Source organism: Heteronotia binoei, chromosome 2, assembly GCF_032191835.1.
Source record: "Heteronotia binoei isolate CCM8104 ecotype False Entrance Well chromosome 2, APGP_CSIRO_Hbin_v1, whole genome shotgun sequence".
NCBI classification, from domain to species: Eukaryota; Metazoa; Chordata; class Lepidosauria; order Squamata; family Gekkonidae; genus Heteronotia; species Heteronotia binoei.
The window spans coordinates 60,443,465-60,460,726 of record NC_083224.1 but is presented as its reverse complement, the minus strand read 5'-3'; the positions used below and the strand labels follow the sequence as shown (position 1 = coordinate 60,460,726).

The 17,262-nt window shown below is 43.5% G+C and overlaps 1 protein-coding gene across 5 annotated transcripts in view; it reads right to left on the bottom strand.

Moving 5' to 3' along the window:
- Positions 1-220: 220 nt before the first annotated feature.
- Positions 221-17,262, bottom strand: part of SYT2 (synaptotagmin 2) — a 215,269-nt gene continuing 198,227 nt past the window's right edge. For all 5 annotated transcript variants that reach the window (XM_060231135.1, XM_060231132.1, XM_060231130.1 and 2 more), the window contains 4 exons: positions 16,360-16,527; positions 6,287-6,404; positions 3,095-3,228; positions 221-1,401 (listed from right to left, as the gene is read on the bottom strand). In XM_060231135.1, the coding sequence (XP_060087118.1) occupies positions 1,195-1,401; positions 3,095-3,228; positions 6,287-6,404; positions 16,360-16,527 (627 nt within the window). In that variant the 3' untranslated portion in view covers positions 221-1,194. The remainder of the gene's footprint in view (positions 1,402-3,094; positions 3,229-6,286; positions 6,405-16,359; positions 16,528-17,262) is intronic.

The following is a 17,262-nucleotide window of genomic DNA, read 5'->3' as shown; positions in this document are numbered from 1 at the left end:
ACCTTCCCCTCTTCTCCACCCACTTCCTATCCAGCAAATCTTGGTCCTTGGAGCATTAGAAGGACATATGAACCTCAACCCAACATGCCTTTAGTTCCAGATTCCTGACAACATTATACCTTCCTGCAAGAGATATCTAGATATCCACAGGTTTAGGCTGTTGTACCCTCAAAATAAGTATGGCAGTGCAAGGCATGGTGGGAAGGATATGCAAACCACCCAGGGCTGCAAAGCTATGTGAAGGCTGCCATAGCTTTGCATGATGCATTCACTTTGGCACTGCTACCTAGAATCTGAGTGATTTGACAAGGTGGGCCTTCTAATTTCTGCAAAATGGCCAGCCTACCAGGGTGGGTTATTTGCATAAATATCCCCTTTATGCTATTCATCAAAAATAAAGGCTATTTTGTGCTCTGTCCTGCACTCATTCAGGAGACTGGAATAATTCAAGCATAGTTACCATCCTTAGATAACCTTCCAGTACCACTACATCATTCTAATTATGAACTGAAAACTACTAGGGAAGAGAAGACCCAGTGCAGTACCTAGATGCTACAGGGCAATTAACATCATGGAATAAGTATGCTCCGAAATGCATTCTTCTCACCAAAGATAATTAATTCACCAGTTCCCCACATCTTTGGGGATGTTCCAGTGCCAGAATTGCTCCTTGTCTCTGGAAGATGGCCAATTTCCAACCAACTTGATGTGCCAAGATGCTCATATGGTAAATACAACTTTCTTCCTCTGCTATTATTTTCCAAATCAAGCACAGTCTAGCTGGTCAACTCACATTGTCAGGCTCTGGTATCATCCTAGTACAATGTTCAAGGTCTGATTTAAAGAAGAAAAACCAAAGAGAGTAAAAGCAAACCATGTGCTACTCATGGTGGCCTTGAAGAAGAAACCCCAAGAGAGGAGCTGGCTTGGTGCTTGAAGAGAACAACACAGAGAGATGATGGAACATGCAGCGGACAAATTACTGGGAAGAATGCAAAAAAAAAAAAATCTCTGTGCCTTTTGAACTCTTTCCCTTGGAAACACTTGGGTGCATCCGGAATTCCTCTACAGCCATCAAGGAAAGGGTATTGCAGCTCAGAAAACAAAACAGAAACCAAAAGTTGCCTAACTGAGGTATTGATAGCTCTGGATCACTTTGAATGTTCAGTAGGTGATGCTGGGGTATGGAGTAGCTTATTTGTTTTTCCCAAGAGCTGCATCCACCTCCTCTTCAGGCTTCAGGGAATGCCACTGGGCAATGGGGCGGCGAGGATTGGCCAGCATGTCAGACCAGTGCCGCAGCTCTGTGCCACTGGCATTGTTGCCAACGAATACCTTGCCAATGGCTTCATTCTTCCCCAGTTTGTCATAATCCAGCACGGTGATCACAACTTGCACTTTCTGGAGGGAGAGCAAGAAGACAGTGATTAAGAGATCCACTGCAATGCCCATGGGGGTCTATTCTAGAACTAGGGTACTCAGTTTGTCTGAAATTTGCAGTGTTAATCTGACCAAACAATTTCTCACTTAACATAGATAGATACAAAAAAAAGGAGAATTTACATATATCTTTCTGTAGTTGTAATGCATATCTTTATCTAGGAGACAAGGTTGTATGCATACATTGGAAATATCTGGATTAGGACAAGCTTAGACTTGCCCTACTCAATAGCCTAAGCCAGGGAACCTTCCTACAGCAGGTTCTACCACTGTGTCAGTTCTGCAAATATTTGTTTGTTTTGATTTTCATTCCACTCTCCCTGCAAGCGGGCTCAGGGTGGGTCACAACAAGAGTATACAAACAGTACAATAATAATTAAATAATTAAACAATTAAGAACAATATAAATTAAAACAGGAAGCACTGTCAATTAAAGCGTATCAATCTCAGCTAAAGCCACTGGGCCTATAAGATCTACTAAAAAAATGGAAAGTTTCAACAAGGGAGGCCAACTTAATTGGATGCCTACCGCCTCATCCAAAGGCCTGGCATGTATCTGGTTGCACTTACACCAAGAAGACGACGACGACTGCAGATTTATACCCTGCCCTTCTCTCTGAATCAGAGATTGGAGACTCAAACTCCGTTCTCCCAGATAAGAGCCCGCACACATAACCACTACACCAAACTGGCTCTCCTAGGAGACATTCCTAGGTTCCCCTGCTCTTATTCTTTGTTGCAGCTGAGGTCACAATTAGCAGAACTGACTGATAAAGGTTTTCCAAGATAATACCATTTTAAGTTATTTTGAGTGGTTGCACACTTTCAGAGGGTAGCCACATTGGTCCACAGTAGAACAACTAGATTCAATAGCACCTTAGAGAAACAAGATTTTCAGGGTATGAAGTGGGTATCTGACAAAGGGTCCTTGACTTTCAAAAGTTCATACCCCTATGGTTGGTCTCTAAGGTGCTCCTGGACTTGAATCTAGTTATTCTACTGCAGACCAACATGTCTACACTTTGAAAGTATGCAGCTGCTCACCCACAGTCTAAAATGTTATTGTCTTGGGAAATCTAGTTGGTTGCCTACCAGAATCCTTTCCCATGGAGGAGAAAAGCTCATTTCACAGAAACAGCTTGGCCTTCAGCATAAAAGCCAGGCCAAACCTTCCCCCTAACAAGTTAGTTCTCTGAGTACTGGGGTGGGGACAGTTATTAATGAGGGGTAAACAAACATGTAACCCCACAGCTACACTCTGAAATGACCCAGTCCAGGTGTAAAAAAAACCCCATACTCTTTATTAGGCTTTAAAAGTTACAGCTTGATGGTTTAAACAATGCACATATCTAATGTTTGCTAGCTTGTCACTGTATTCTTGTACTTTTAATAACGTTTTAGATTGATAAAACCACAAAGAAAATATGAACTTTTAATAAATAACCCAAATGGACCAGACTGTACAAAGATTCCACCACCATAGTGCACTCTTTCCTGCACTATGAGAAGCAGATGAGGTTTGATCAACACCAGGTCCATCGTCCAGGCAAGGTAGTGAAGGACTAGATCACCTCATGCTTGAGCCATGGGACCAGGGAGCCCTGTGTCTCTCCCTCCCCCTGGTGTCCTCAAATGAGAACCTGAGTACACAGACCTGAATCTGCTCAAAGGGAATCTCAAAGCTGAAGGACTCGTTGAAGTAAGGGTTCAAAGTCTTCTTCTTGACAGTGGTCTTCTTCTTCTTAAGTCGCTTGCCATTCTGCAGCAGATGAATCTTCACATAAGGATCTGAGGGAAAACAGCCCAAACAGTTCAGAATCAACACAACTTCACAGACAGGAGCACAGAGGAGAAAAGCCTCAAGGAAAAAGAACCAATCCAGGATTATCTATGATGCTCAGAGGAATGGACTGGCTCAGGGCTTTTTTTGTAGCAGGAACTCCTTTGCATAATAAGTCACACCCCCTGATGCAGCCAATCCTCCAAGAGCTTACAGGGCTATTATTACAGGGTCTAGCGTAAGCTCTTGGGAAGATTGGCTACATCAGGGGCTTGTGGCCTATTATGCAAAGGTATTCCTGATACAAAAAAAGCCCTAGACTGGCTAGAGGCATCATTAACATTCCCCCCCCCCCAAACAAACAAACAAACAAACAGTGCACCATTCTGAGCAGCTTTTGTAGACCGTTTCCTTTGAAGAAGATAATTCAGACAGCCTGGGTCACTTCTAGATTTCCCTGCTGTGATGCATTTTTTTGTCTGATTGAATTTGGCTGTAAGTCTGCTGACTTAGTCATATAACTAGCTGCTGGTATGTTTCTGACTCCAGTTCAAGGGGTTGGCCTGGACTCACCCAGATTTAAACAGCCTATCAGTTGTGTATGTCAGTAAATACCTAATCCCCTTTCAACCTCCCTAAAAAGTCCAGAAGTTCACTGTGAGTTCCAATTTATTTAGACAGCAGACCGGGCACTACAACAAGCAGGGCTTTCTCAGTTGTTGCCCCAGAACTCTGGAATGTCTTTTTGTGGGCTCTTCATTTAGCACCTCCTTTTTAGACATTCTGTAATCAGGTACAAACTTTATTTTTTTCTATCTAACTTTGAAAGGTAGTCCTTGTATTTTGGGTCATCTATTTTTGCTCATCCTTTTCTTTGACTATTCTTATTGATAATATCAGTTTGTATGCATTTTAAGTGCTAGCTGAATGTTTGTTGCTTAGTTTTTATGCTGTTTTGAATTTATACTGCCCCCATGCCTGGTGACTAACAAGAGATAGGAGAAGGAGGGGACTTATGGTGTGTGGTAGGGTAATGGGCATCAACTTGCATGATCAGGCCATTTCTTGCATGACACAAAAATTGTATCATTGTGCCATGTGACATGATAGAGGTTTACAAGATAATGCATGGGATGGAGAAAGTAGAGAAAGAAGTACTTTTCTCTCTTTCTCACAATACAAGAACTCGTGGGCATTTGATGAAATTACTGAGCAGACAGGTTAAAATGGATAAAAGGAAGTACTTCTTCACCCAAAGGGTGATTAACATGTGGAATTCACTGCCACAGGAGGTGGTGGCGGCCACAAGTATAGCCACCTTCAAGAGGGGTTTAGATAAAAATATGGAGCACAGGTCCATCAGTGGCTATTAGCCACAGTGTATTTGTATATACAAATTTTTTTGCCACTGTGTGACACAGAGTGTTGGACTGGATGGGCCGTTGGCCTGATCCAACATGGCTTCTCTTATGTTCTTATGCCAGGAGCAACACTTTACCATTTGTCTGAACTCTTTGGTGTAAACATAGAGTTTTTGATGAATGCTAGAGCATCGTCTGATGGAATGATATTACTTCTGTGTTGCACCAGAAGTGGCAATATCACACAAGGCAACACAGATAGTCCCCCATTTCACCCACCATTTTTCTCCTACTGCCCAACTGAGCAGCAGTGAGAAATGGAGGTGGGAGGTCTCATGCCACCAATGGGCAGCTGGCAACCCTATTTGATCATTCTTATTTAAAATTTTTACCTGTTGGACTGTTCCAAAACATACCAAAGAAAACAGATTCTTAGCAATTGCAGTGGTCTTAGTAAGAAATATCATCTGTACATTTATCATTCCAAAACTTCAAAAATAATGACCAGTGTCTAATACAGAGTACTTACGTCCCATCTATCCATACTATATTTGTTTACTTAATCACTGAAACTATTTCCATTCTTAATAATCAAGCTTGCTCAGATCCTTTCTGTTTGGTGGCAATTAGCATGCAAGCTACAATTAATAAGTAACCACTTTCCAATCTTTAGTCAAAACAATACCTTTGAAATATTCCAGTAAATACTAAAAGTGGTTAAGAGGAGCCCCCTGTATTCCTGCAGCAGAATGTCTCTCTGCCATTGCTCTTTGCTGCTCCCTGGCTTCCCCAGCTTCAGATAGGGACTCAAAGGAAGTTAAACTACCTATTCTCTCCTGCATGCCTGTATTCTCCCTGGCCTTAGGAAAGCCTCCCTTCTTATTATCCCCCTTCCTTTGTTCTCCCCCTTCCCTCTCTTGCATTGGGGGTGTGTGTGTGGCCTGACCTGAGTTCAGGATCAAGACTGGTTCCAGACAGTGGCTAATATGGCACAATGCACGTCCTACTTGCTTCTGCTTTTTTAGTTTTTAGATCCTTTTGACATTTTGGTGCATAGTGCTTTTTAAAAAAAAATCAGAAAAGCAATATAAAAGTAGATAAATAAAATATTTGTAAATGTCTATGTCATAAAGGGTTCCAGCACAGACACAGTGTAAAGTCCTATTAATGCTTTGCTAGCATTCTTCATTTATATGTTTTGGGATGTATACTTTTTTACTACTATGTAGTTAGCATCCAAGTTGCAAGGGTTGCAACTAGAGCAGCAGAACCTACTGTCTTCCTTGAAGGGCTGCTGGGTTCTGATTCTGTAGTTGAAATGGTCACAATCACATGGAGGAACTCTTTCAAACTAACAAGGCAAGAGGCTAGCTCCACACACACATCATCTGGACCAACACTTTGAAGTTTTGACGAGGTAGTATAATGCTGGTGGTGTTTCACTCAGATGATCATTCCTGGTCCTGCTCATGAGGCTTGAACAAAACAATACCCATGGAAATCTCTCTCCCTTCACATGAATGAAACAGAGGACAGGCATTTGTCATGTGAATGACCATTCTGGCCAGTGCAGGTTTTATATCTGCCTTACAAAGCAGCAAAAGAAATAAACCACTTTGCTCCTAGTATGCAGAAATGCCATGAGAGCCCTTCTGTATTGGTTTATGGGAGCCATCTGGTGGATAGGGACTTGTTTTGCACTCACCTGAAAGTCCACCAACATCCATCTTTTTCAAGTTCTTTGCTTCCAAGATACAGACAGTGAGTTTTCCAGCAGTAGGCACATATCGTAGTGAGATACAGATGTCTCCCAATTTCTCAGGCTGATGAGGAAAGTGGAGATTAAAGTTATACCAGGAAGTCTGCTTGTAAATATTCTTGAGTAAGGTAAATGATGCATCTGATACAAAACACACACACATGAAGCACCTTTTTTATGTCTGCTGCATATCATGAATCACATGCTGATATGTCAAACTTGTTCCTCCCTGTTCCCTTGATTGCCTCCTCCTTTGGCTGGAGACAACTCCACAGGTGACTGTGTTGAATGGATGTCACATAATCCTCTCATCTCAAGCTGTGGGAAGTGTCATCTCCAAGTCAGAAGAGGAAGTGGGAGAGGGAATAAGCTGCTCAGTAAACCAGTAAAGTAACCCAGTGATCCAAGTCCTGGAACTAGACACCAAGGAAGACTGGGGTTGTCATGCAGAGGAAGGCAATTGCAAACCACCTCTTGCCTGGAGAACCTCATGGTTCTGGGGTTGCCATGAGTCAGTTGCAACTTGACAGCACATAAATGTTATATTACTCCATAACATACTGCTATAATAACAAAGTAGGAGTCAATGTGCACCTTTAAGACCAACAAAGTTTTATTCAGATTGTAAACTTTTGTGTGCTCTAAGCACACTTAATCAGATGAAGTGTGCTTAGAGTACATGAAAGCTTACATTCTAAATAAAACTTGGTTGGTCTTAAAGGTGCACATTGACTCCTACTTTGTTCTACTGCTTCAGACCAATACGGCTGCCCACTTGGATCTATACTGCTATTATAACTAAATGATCTTCTGGTATTCCACCAAGACAACGACAGCACGGGGAATGAGAAAAATAGTATAGTGAGGCAAGGTCTCCTCTAATTGCAAGGTAAGAATCCTCAAACTGTGCCACCCAAAAATGTACCACAAGCCAATCTATGTTCAGGCCTTGATATGAAACCAGAAGCTGCATCCTTCTCAGAGACCAAAAAGATTCTGAAAACGGGGTTGTACTTACCTGCAACCATTGTTCATCAAGTTGTCTTCTGTGCAGGCACACATTGGGACTGCATCCAAGCAGGCCTGCCATGGAGAGATTTAGTTCAAATGACATCTAGAGGGTTCCCCTCCCCAGCCATCGGGAGCAGTCCTTCCCACAGAAACAGTCACATGGTTGATGGGGGGGCACCTTCTTCCTTTAGTTCTGCCTGAGCCACCACAAGCAGACAAAAGAAAACATTGCAAGAACTTGCAGGTGTGGGGGATGGGTGCCTGCACAGAAAACAACTTGATGAACAGTGGTTATAGGTAAATGCAACCCCGTTTTCATCTCCAGTCTTCCATACAGTCCCCCACTGGGACATTACTAAACTGTCATTTAGGAAGTGGGATGATGTTGTCACCTGACTTGTCACTGGAACAAGGATTGTAGGTCAGTCTTGGCAACTTCCAATCCCTCCCTTTCTTGTAGGTCCAGTATGTAATGCTTCACAAAAGTGTCCAAAGAAGACCAGGTTGTGGACCTACAGATCTCGAGTAGCAGAACACATTTAAGTAGTGGAGCTGAACACATCTGTACTCTGGTCAAATTAGCATTAATGTGTAAAGAAGATTGCACACTCATCTGTTTGTAACAAAGCCTTGCTGCTGACACAATCCATCTTGACAGTAATTGGGATGTCATTGGCTTCCCCTTGTTGCAACCGAACCAACATATGAAATAAAGAGTTAATACATATGTTCTGAATGCATCCGGGGTATGTAACGTGTGTTCTGCAGGAGAGGAGGGGCTGGGGAAAAACACAGGCAACACTATATCTTGCAGAAAATGAAAAGTGGGCATCACTTTAGGCAGGAACTCCACACTAAGTCTGAGCACCACATGTTCTGCAAAGAACTTCCAAAATGGGAGGTCAGTGCGTAGAGCCACTAGCTCACTGACCCTCCTAACTGATGACAATTTTAAGACCAACAAAGTTTTATTCAAGGTATAAGCTTGAGGAAGTGTGCTTGCACACAAAAGCTTATACCTTGAATGAAACTTCATTGGTCTTAAAAGTGCCACTGGACTTGAACTTTATTTTGCTTCTTCAGATCAACACAGCTACCACCTGCATCTACCTCCTGACTGATGTTATTGTGACTAAGAAGCAAACCTTGATTGATGACAGCTTCAACAGGCAAGTAGCCATAGGTTCAAATGCTTTCAACATCAGTTGCAAGAACACTAAAGAAAGGGACCATTGAGGGACCAAAATAGGATGTGGGTGATACATGTTCATCAATCTCTTCAGAAATTGTTAAGTGAGATGATGTGAGAATATAGTTTGGTGTAGTGGTGAAGTGCATGGATTCTTATCTGGGAGAACTGGGTTTGATTCCCCATTCCTCCACTTGCACCTGTTGGAATGGCCTTGGGTTAGCCATAGCTATCGCAGAGGTTGTCCTTGAAAGGGCAGCTGCTGTGAGAGCCCTCTCATCCCCACCCACCTCACAGGGTGTCTGCTGTAGGGGGAGAAGATAAAGGAGATTGTAAACCGCTCTGAGTCTCTGATTCAAAGAGAAGGGCGGGGTATAAATCTGCAATTCTTCTTCTATAGTAGGGCCCTTGATAAGAGACTGGACAGCAGATATGATGACCAAATGAACCTTTATGGAGTAAGCTAGCCTCTGAGATTTGGTAAGGGATCTTGTAGTGAAGGCAGAGGTGAGGGATGCTGCTGTAACAGGAGCCATGCACTTCGTAAATACATGGCAAGCAGTTGCCAAATCAAAGGGTAACACACAATATTGGTAAACCCTTCCACTATACTTGAAATTTAGATACTTGCTGTACTCCTCATGGATCACAACATGAAAGTCTTGGAGACTGATAAACATCACACATTAATAATTGTAGTACAGATTGCAGCATAACCATGTAAAACTTTGTCAGCCAGAGAAACTTATTCAGCCTTTGAAGACCAAGAATAGGAAAGGAACCACCATCCTTCATGTCAACAAGGAAGAACTTAGAATAGAACCCAGGTGATAGGTCAGGTTCTGCAACCTCCTGGATTGACTCTTTCTGCAGCAGCATGGTGAGCTGCAACTAACTCCGGCAGCTGCCTCTGAAAACTTCTTAATTGGTGGTAACAAAACAAAACAAACTCTAACCTATGGCCCTGCACTATAATTGATAAAACCCATTTGTCATCTGTAATACTGCTCCAGCAAGACAAAAAGGGGCACAATTTATACCTGAGGGTTATAGGGTCACAGAACTATTCTAGTCAGAATGTGGCTTGGGCAGGTGACCCTGAGAGTCCCTGGAAGAAGAGAGTTGCTGCCCTTACTTCTGCTTGGGCCCACTCCTCCTTCTAGCCAAAGACTGAAAGGAAACAGTCAACCTTTGGGGAGGATACTGGAAGCTATATGTGCTATAAGGACACTGGTCCCTATGAGGTGGATTCCAAGCCCTAGCTGTAAATGAGTGCTGCCTTGAATAAGGCGAAGCCAAGTGTGTGATACCCAAGGATCTAGCTCTGTTTAATGGTTTTTCTTTATCTGTGCCAGCATGTCATCTGTGCTTTCTGAAAATAGGGTTGTACCCTCTAAAGGTAAGTCCTCTTATTCCTGGTTTCTACAGGGAGCACAGTAGAGTGCAGTCATACATGTTGTATGAACACTATGGATAACATGTTGGTTCTAATTGCTGATCTGTTGTTTAGACAACCTCATGGCCTCAGCTTGAAAGACCCTGGCCAAATCTTTCTTGTCCTCAGGTAAGACTTCCATACAATGAGACATCTTTTGCCACAGAAACAGTTGGCATGCTCCCATAATAGCTTGGAAGTTAGACCTCCTAAAAGCTAAAGCTGCCAATGAATATGTTTTGTGACAGAAGATTCCTGTTTCCAGCCCTCTTTATCTGTTGGGGTGGCATGAAAAGATGACCTTGACTTATTTTGAAGCTCCTCATTTATAAAGGAGGATGGCAGTGGATAGGTGGACATAAACATAACCTTGTATAAGTTCTCTGTGTGTCTGGAAGTGGCAGAGACCAAGGCATGTCTTTTCCAGATTTCTCTACATATATATTTAAAACCCTACAATAATGGGAAAACTACAGTGCTTGGAGTATCAGAATACAACTGGCCAAGAATCTCATCCTTGGGGTTTTGTTCCTTGGTTGCAATGTTGCTCTCCAAAGCCTAAGCCATTCTGGTTATGTACTTGACAAGTAGTTGAGATCAGTTCAGGATCCCTGACTGGTTCATTGGGTGATCAGTCCAAGGGTAGTTTAGAACTATGTTCAGATTCCTCTCTCAGCTCCCTCATCAGAGTCTAAAAGAGGGACAGTGAGTTGTGGTTTTGGTGGAACTGACAAACAGGCAGAGGGGTGACTATGATGTTAAAAGGATTGATAGAACCCTTGCTCATGTGATGTTAGGCAAGAGGGCATTCAGACCAGTAGTATGGGTATGGTTGCCAGGGAAAAGGAGGATATGGCTGGTGCCAAACTATAGAACCCAATGGATCCATCTGAGTTGGTCTTGGATCTGAAGCTGTTATAGTGGAAGATCCACCTCCAACAAAGAACAGATAGACAAGGCTGAATGTATTGAAGGGGTACTCAGTGGAGCAGAGAGGAAGCCTTGGATTCAGGCAGCTGATCCTTGGGACCAACTTGGGGGGCTGATAGGGAATGAGTCAGAGATTTGGTTTTCTCTCTGTGTTTGGATTTAGAATGACTCTTCTTCACCAGTGGTTCCAATGTACTCCTTGGAACCGATGGAACTGGGGATGAAGATCAATGCCAAGTTGGTTCAGAATGGGTAGCTGATGAAACTGAGGGACTTCAAAGACCCCTGAGATTTTGAAGTAAATGGCTGGGCAGGTTCAGGAGGCTTGTCAGATGAGCACAGCCTTTAAATAGAAGGTGCTAGCATTTTGTGCTTTAGGGGTGAATTCTTGACACACCTGACAGTTTGCCCCATTTTGCTTTTCATCAAGACACAAAAGGCACAGACTATGTTTGTTGGAATGAAGCATTTTAGTACAACATCTGGTACATTTTTTAATAGGGCTTTCTGAGCCATTTTGCCCTGAGGGGGAAAATCTTTAGAGAAAATGAGGCAGGGTGCTGAGGCAGCCCTTTAACTCTGAACAATCAACAAAGGAACATGCAGGGTTCAGGTGTTATATCCTTTCTGCCCGAAACTCCAGTAAACTAACACCCTTTTTTTGCAGGGAATCAACACCAGAGCAAAAGAAGTTTTTTTTCAGACTGGAGAGCTGAAAATAAGAAACTTCTCCAACAACATCAAAAAAGGAACTAAGTATAAAAGGCATTCCCTTCTCAACCCTGTGACCATTTCAGAGAGCTCTGAGAGAGAGCAGGTAAGAAGTGCTATAAGGGTGAGGTTTGGCTTTCTAAATAGCTGGGGAAGTCGCTGAGAATTTCTGAGTTTGTGTGACTGCGTGATTGCTGAAAATTCTGAGTTTGTGGTTGCTGGGGAACTGCTGTTTGTTTGGTTTGAGTGGGCTGAAGGTGATTGTTGATGATTGATTAGGAGTGGCTGTGTTCCTGGGTCAGACTGAGGCCCCACCCTCTTTGCATTATTAAGCTGCGCTTTGCCAGAGGCGCAAGCCGAAGTGCAACAGCTAAAGGGCTTTTGGCCTGTGGTTCTTGGCCTGGGGGCCTGGTAAGGACCAGGAACCCAGATCCCGATTTTCCTTGTGTTCCCAATAAGGTAAATGGACCCTCCAGAAGGAGAGCCACATAAACAAACAGGATTTAAAAGGGGACTGTATATTTTTAAAAAGCTATCATGAAGGTAGAATGCCAGCAGGGGTTTGGGGGCTTTCCAGTGTTTTGCACTGAGTGTCACATTTATGACTATCTGCCCACAGGACAGAAGTCTTGGGTGTGTGCTCGATGTAAGGAGCTCCTGGGACTCAGGGAAAGAGTTCATACCCTTGAGGCCGAGGTGACTGACCTGGAGAAGCAGAGACAGTCAGTTAGGCACTCAGAGAAGACTCTCAGGGACGTATTAGATGAGCCCGACTCTGAACATGGCAGCCCTGTTGCTGCCAGGGAGCATGAGGGTCGAGAGGGAACAGGGCATTGTTCTGAGGATAAGGGAAATGCACCCTCAGAAGGGACCTCTTCTTCAGTTGGTGAGCGGGTATCCTTTTGCACCAAGAAACCATCCCTGGGCCGGGAGGAAGGGGGGGGGTCTTGGTAGTTGGTGATTCGATCCTTAGGCAAGTAGACAGCTGGGTGGCAAAACCGCGTACTGACCGTATGGTGACTTGCCTGCCTGGTGCGAAGGTAGAGGACATTATGTGTATTGTAGATAGGCTGATAGACAGTGCTGAGGATGAGCCAGTGGTCGTGGTGCATGTTGGCACCAACGATGTGGGGAAATGCAGTCGTGAGGTTCTGGAGGAAAAATTTAGGCTGCTAGGCAGAAGACTTAAGGCCAGGACCTCCAACATAGCCTTCTCAGAAATGCTACCTGATCCACGTGCAGGGTAGGAGAGACATGCACAAATTAGAAGTCTCAATGTGTGGATGAGACGATGGTGTAGAGAAAAAGGGTTTAAGTTCGTTAGGCACTGGGATGCTTTCTGGAACAAGCGGGAGCTGTACAAAAGTGACAGTCTCCACTTGTCCCCAGATGGAAACAGGCTGCTGGTGATTAAAATCAAAAAGGTGGCAGAGCAGTTTTTAAACTAAATCTTGGGGGAAAGCCAACAGGAGATGAAATGTCTCTGGTTCGGGAGGACTCATCTCAAAGAGATGAAGGGTTTGCTGTTACTTTTCTACCAGGTAATGGATCAGAGTTGTCCACTGAGATGGTGACAAACAGTATGGACTGTCTGCCAAAGTCTCGAGGCAGCAGGAGGAAGGTTGTGGGCCTAACTTGCCTGGGAAATTATAGATGTTTGTATACAAATGCCTGAAGTGTTCAAAGTAAAATTGGTGAGCTGGAATGTTTAGTGTTGGGGGGGAACATAGACATTGTGGGAATTTCAGAAACTTGGTGGAATGAGGAGAATCAGTTGGACACGGTGATTCCTGGATATAAGTTATATCGGAAGGACAGGGAGGGAAGGGTTGGAAGTGGGGTGGCTCTCTATGTCAGAGAGGGTATACAGTCCATTAAGACTGAGGTCAGAGAATTAGATTCCCTTTTAGAAATGCTTTGGGTCGAAATAGAGGGCCCAAAAGGAAATTTAACTATGGGAGTTTGTTATCGCCCACCAAATCAAAAGATAGAGAATGATTATAATATGATGGAAGAATTAAAAATAGTGGCTAAACATAAAAACTGTGTAGTAATAGGTGATTTTAACTACCCGCAGATTGATTGGGTCAATATGTGTTCAGGTTGAGAGAAAGAGACTGTTTCTAGACGCCCTCAATGACTGTGCTATGGAGCAGATGGTCACAGAACCTACCAGGGGTGGGTCGATCCTGGATTTGGTCCTGAGTAATGCCCAAGACTTGGTGAGAGATGAAAAAGTGATTGCACCGCTTGGAAGCAGTGGCCATAACGTTTTTGATTTCACCATTTGTATAAATAGGGAGTTGCCCCAAACGACCAGCACAACCACGTTTAACTTTAAAAGGGGTAAATTCTCTGAGATGAGGAGGCATGTGAAGAGGAAACTGAAAGGAAAGGTAAATACAGTCAAAACCCTTGGGGAAGCTTGGAGGCTATTTAAAACTACAATCCTAGAAGCTCAGATAAAATATATACCACAAGTTAGGAAAGGCACAAACAGGTATAAGAAAAGGCCTGCATGGTTAACAAACAAAGTAATGGAAGCTGTAAAAGGTAAGAAGGACTCCTTTAAGCGGTGGAAAGCTATTCCAAGTGAGATTAATAAAAGGGAACACAGGCTTTGGCAAATCAAATGCAAGACTGTGATCAGGCAGGCAAAAAGGGACTATGAGGAGCATATTGCAAAAAACATAAAGACCAACAATAAAAATGTCTTCAAATATATTAGAAGCAGGAAACCATCCAGGGAGCCCTTGGATGACCAAGGGGTAAAAGGATTACTGAAGGAGGATAGGGAAATGGCTGAGAAGCTGAATGCATTTTTTGCCTCAGGCTTCACTGTGGAAGATGAGAAGTGTTTGCTCGCTCCAGAACCACAAATTTTGGAAGAGGTGTCGAAAGACCTGAGTCAGATTGAGGTGACAAGAGAGGAGGTCCTACAACTGATTGATGAATTAAAAACTAATAAGTCACCAGGTCCGGATGGCATACATCCAAGAGTTCTGAAAGAACTCAAAGGTGAACTTGTGGATTTCCTGACAAAAATATGTAATCTTTCATTGAAATATGCCTCCGTTCCTGAGGACTGGAAGGTAGCAAATATCACCCTCATCTTTAAAAAGGGTACAAGAGATCTGGGAAATTACAGGCCAGTCAGTCTGACTTCAATACCGAGAAAGTTGGTAGAAACCATTATCAAGGACAGAATGAGTAGGCACATTGATGAACACAAGTTATTGAGGAAGACTCAGCATGGGTTTTTTAAGGGAAGATCTTGCCTCACTAACCGGTTACAGTTCTTTGAGGGGGTAAACAAATATGTGGACAAAGGGGACCCAATAGATGTTGTTTACTTTGACTTCCAGAAAGTTTTTGATAAAGTTCCTCATCAAAGGCTCCTTAGTAAGCTCAAGAGTCATGGAGCAAAAGGACAGGTCCTCTTGTTTATCAAAAACTGGCTAATTAATAGGAAGCAGAGAGTGAGTATAAATGGGCAGTCTTTGCAGTGGAGGACGGTAAGCAGTGGGGTGCCGCAGGGCTCAGTACTGGATCCCATGCTCTTTAACTTGTTCATTAATGATTTGGAGTTGGGAGTAAGCAGTGAAGTGGCTAAGTTTGCAGATGACACTAAATTGTTCAGGGTGGTGAAAACCAGAGAGGATTGTGAGGCACTCCAAAGGGATCTGTTGAGGCTGGGTGAGTGGGCATCAACGTGGCAGATGAGGTTCAATGTGGCCAAGAGCAAAGTAATGCACATTGGGGCCAAGAATCCCAGCTACAAATACAAGTTGATGGGGTGTGAACTGGCAGAGACTGACCAAGAGAGAGATCTTGGGATCATGGTAGATAACTCACTGAAAATGTCAAGACAGTGTGCGTTTGCAATAAAAAAGGCCAACGCCATGCTGGTAATTATTAGGAAGGGAACTGAAAACAAATCAGCCAATATCATAATGCCCGTGTATAAATAGATGGTGCAGTCTCATTTGAAATACTGTGTACAATTCTGGTCACCGCACCTCAAAAAGGATATTATAGCATTGGAAAAAGTGCAGAAAAGGGCAACTAGAATGATTAAAGGTTTGGAACACTTTCCCTATGAAGAAAGGTTAAAATGCTTGGGGCTCTTTAGCCTGGAGAAATGCCGGCTACGGGTTGACATGATAGAGGTTTACAAGTTTATGCTTGGGATGGAGAAAGTAGAGAAAGAATTATTTCTCTCCCTTTCTCACAATACAAGAACTCGTGGACATTCAATGAAATTGCTGAGCAGGCAGGTTAAAATGGATAAACGGAAGTACTTCTTCACCCAAAGGGTGATTAACATGTGGAATTCACTGTCACAGGAGGTGGTGGCGGCTAAAAGCATAGCCAGCTTCAAGAGGGGATTGGATAAAAATATGGAGCAGAGGTTCATCAGTGGCTATTAGCCATAGTGTGTATATGTGTGTGTGTGTGTGTGTGTATATATATATATATATGGCTACTGTGTGACACAGAGTGTTGGACTGGATACGCCATTGGCCTGATCCCACGTGGCTTCTCTTATGTTCTTTTGTTCTTATTTTGGCAGGAAGGATAGCTCATAATGGCTCAAGGGGAGGCCTCTAGATGACTTGGGATTTGTTTTAGCTTTCAAATGAATCTCTCCACAGCATGCCTGCTTGAATACAGTACCAAGGGGGACTGCACAGAAAACTGAAGATGAACATATTATTTCTCCATTTGTCTCTCCTGCCTTACCTCCTCTTTTTCTGCACTCTCTAGGTCTCTCCACTCTTCAATGGGCTGTCCCAAGTCCACAGTGTTCATGGGCACCTTGACTTCCCCAATGATGTCATGCTTGGAGAAGCGGTCAAAGTCATAGATGGCCATCACCAAGGTCTTCCCACCCAGTTCCTGATATGGAATCTGTTTCACAAAGAAGAATTGTTCAACAGTCAGTAGCCATGCCTGATAGAAGGGTTTAGTGACGTTAAAATTGCATAGTGTACAAAATGTGTTTACTTAGGACAATGATGCAAAGAAATTATGCTTTAAACAACAACTCTACATTAAAATGTAATTGTTCAAACAAAATGCATGAGGACTTTAGTAACTGTCTTAGCAAAATTCTATCAAGGTAAACAGAGTAGAAGAAGTCACATTGCAGGAAAAGTCACTAGACTGAGGGCTTGTCTCACCACATCCTGAGGTGGAGCAGGGCTTCTGGTAGAGCCAAGTGCTGCTGAGCCTCTTAAGTGCTCCTCTTACCTGCACACCCACTTGCTAGTGAAGTACCAACTATGATACCTGCTACATGTGTTGCATGTGCTCCCCAGCAGTAGGGAAGCATGTCCAGAATATGCAAGGCAGCAGAAGTGCTCCTGACAACTGTGACAGTGGCACTGCCAGCTGCACACACCAGCCAGTGCCATCAGGAAAAGGGCTTGCAGGCAGTGCAGTTGGCTGCAAGCATGGGCAGGGGAAGGCTGCAGAGGAAGTATGGGTGACACATAAGTGCGCAGGAAAGGAAGTTCAAGCTGGGGGCCTGGTTGTGGGCAAAGGAGGGAAGGGATCCTTGGGCACTCCCTGCCTGGGACTAAGGCATCTGGATTTTCACAACCTCCTTCCCCAGCTTTCTCACTCCACTGGCAAAAAGGTAGT